This window comes from Branchiostoma floridae, chromosome 5 (genome assembly GCF_000003815.2).
Source record: "Branchiostoma floridae strain S238N-H82 chromosome 5, Bfl_VNyyK, whole genome shotgun sequence".
NCBI lineage: Eukaryota > Metazoa > Chordata > Leptocardii > Amphioxiformes > Branchiostomatidae > Branchiostoma > Branchiostoma floridae.
Genome location: NC_049983.1, coordinates 27,644,704 through 27,647,339, shown reverse-complemented (window position 1 = coordinate 27,647,339; position 2,636 = coordinate 27,644,704). Strand labels below are relative to the sequence as shown.

Below are 2,636 nucleotides of genomic sequence, written 5' to 3'. Positions count from 1 at the left end.
TTAGAGCCTACTTTTGAGCCCAGCTCGGCCAAGGCAGCCATAAGGTAGCCTGGGTACCATCCAACCAGTACTGGGGCTCCTTACACTCTGGGTACCATCCGACCAGTGCTGGGGCTCCTTACACTCTGGGTACCATCCGACCAGTACTGGGGCTCCTTACACTCTGGATACCATCCGACCGGTACTGAGGCTCCTTACACTCTGGGTACCATCCGACCGGTACTGGGGCTCCTTACACTCTGGGTACCATCAAACCAGTACTGGGGCTCCTTACACTCTGGGTACCATCCGACCAGTACTGAGGCTCCTTACACTCTGGGTACCATCCGACCAGTACTGGGGCTCCTGACACTCTGGGTACCATCCGACCAGTACTGGGGTTCCTTACACTCTGGGTACCATCCGACCAGTACTGGGGCTCCTGACACTCTGGGTACCATCAAACCAGTACTGAGGCTCCTTACACTCTGGGTACCATCCGACCGGTACTGGGGTTCCTGACACTCTGGGTACCATCCGACCGGTACTGGGGCTCCTGACACTCTGGGTACCATCCGACCAGTACTGGGGCTCCTTACACTCTGGGTACCATCCGACCAGTACTGGGGCTCCTGACACTCTGGGTACCATCCGACCAGTACTGGGGCTCCTTACACTCTGGGTACCATCCGACCAGTACTGGGGCTCCTTACACTCTGGGTACCATCCGACCAGTACTGGGGCTCCTGACACTCTGGGTACCATCCGACCAGTACTGGGGTTCCTTACACTCTGGGTACCATCCGACCAGTACTGGGGCTCCTTACACTCTGGGTACCATCCGACCTTTACTGGGGCTCCTTACACTCTGGGTACCATCCGACCGGTACTGGGGCTCCTGACACTCTGGGTACCATCCGACCAGTATTGGAGCACTTTAATTAAATAGAATTAATAAGCGTTTGGCGTCTACCATGATGCCATTCCAGGTCTGTGGTTGTGCCAGGGCAGCCCCGGGCGGGATCGCCTCAGGAGCAGGTGGTAGTTAAAGTTGACGGCTCCGCCAGGCGGAACTCGTTCAGGTACGCAGGCTGGCGCCTTGCTAGGCAGAGTTGGGACAAACGTTTTGTCACCGGTCACGTATTTGCTGTCGAACCCATGTTTATCGTCCAGAAAACGCGTCGGTTACTCTTCAAGCCTCTCGCTGTCGTACGTCATTCCTCCATATTAGATGGTCTGTCAACACCTGTCTCGCAATGGCTGGACACAAGGCCAGCTTTTGTTGATCTTTACTACCTACGTGCTTCAATCACGTCTACCCTAAACAGATCACAGATATTGTTAGGCTATCTTAATAGGGGGCATCTTGTTTCCTAGTGGGATCTCATGATTTCACCAAATGGATGAACTGAACTGAACTTATTTCGTTTGTGCGGAATGGACCTAACGTTATACTATAGACGTATACTTTTCTTACTCCGTTACAACCACTGACTCCATTTCTTCGTCTGGCAGCTTCCTTGTTTCAAAATCATTTCTTGATATTATGATCGCCAGGTGTTTATACAAGAATAGACTGGGGTTTGATATAACGTCTGGAATGTTTTGTTCTCCAGCCAACGAGGACTCCTGGCGATTTACGTTGGTTTTGCAGAAATCTCTGGTGCAATAATGCCGTCTGTTAAAAGCGTTTTGGGGTGGCACGGAGAAAGGTGTGAGTCGCTGTAAGAATTTCATGCTGATGCTACTAACAGGGACTCAACACTAAGAACATTCGTGCTTTGGCTTGTTTGGTTGCTGTCTCTATCGTTAATCTTACTCTATCAATCTAATTTTAGTACAATTCACGCGCCAGCTTATAACGGGAGGGGGGGCTGCTCGGATATTATTAGTAGTAGCGTTAGTTACTTATTAGCCCTGGGAGCTCTAAAAACATTTTCCGTAGCATTTCATCGATCACTGAACGATCTTTGGGATCATCTGTGAGCTCTCCAAGCCCCGTCTAATCATTAGACTAATGTGAAGGATAGATTTCAGGCGAAAAATACGCTCGACTCTTGTGACATTCGTCGATTTTCTGTTGACCAATAAATTCGACTGCAGGTCATCGTAAGTGCTTGTTTGTTGTTTATTTATGTTTATTCAAATATACTCTCAGGCAGCTTTTTATTGAGGTCATGGGGAAATTTATTAGGGTTGGATAAATGGCACATACGAGGGGTGATCAATATGTTCTCGGCCTAACCCAGAAATAATAAGCACAACTCAAATTTTGAGGCACAACTTTATAGTATGAAGCCTTTTATCAATATTCTCCAAATTACAAATCATTGGAGTCATTGCTTTCCAGGCATTCGTTTTATGCAAATTAGAAGGTAAGTGGCGAGAAAAAGAAGGGTGAAGTGTGATCTGACCATTTGACCCGCACACCTCAGGTTTTAGATAAATTGTCCACTTTTTTTTCGTTATCCCTTACCTAACGTTACTGGGTGTCGCCTGCAAAGTAATGATCACAATAATTTGAATTATGGTACAGATTTATAGAAGACGTTATACTTGACATCTATTCTTTGAAATCTGAGCTGTGCTTATTATTTCTCCGCAAAACCGAGGACTTATTAATAATCCCACGTACTGTATAAAAATATATAAATGGA

General features: G+C 47.4%; 1 protein-coding gene across 1 annotated transcript in view; it reads left to right on the top strand.

The window, feature by feature from the left end:
• Positions 1-501, top strand: part of LOC118416408 — a 2,835-nt gene extending 2,334 nt beyond the window's left edge. Inside the window, exon 3 of the mRNA XM_035821505.1 lies at positions 335-501. Coding sequence (XP_035677398.1) covers positions 335-501 — 167 coding nt within the window. The remainder of the gene's footprint in view (positions 1-334) is intronic.
• The last annotated feature ends 2,135 nt before the right edge of the window (positions 502-2,636 follow it).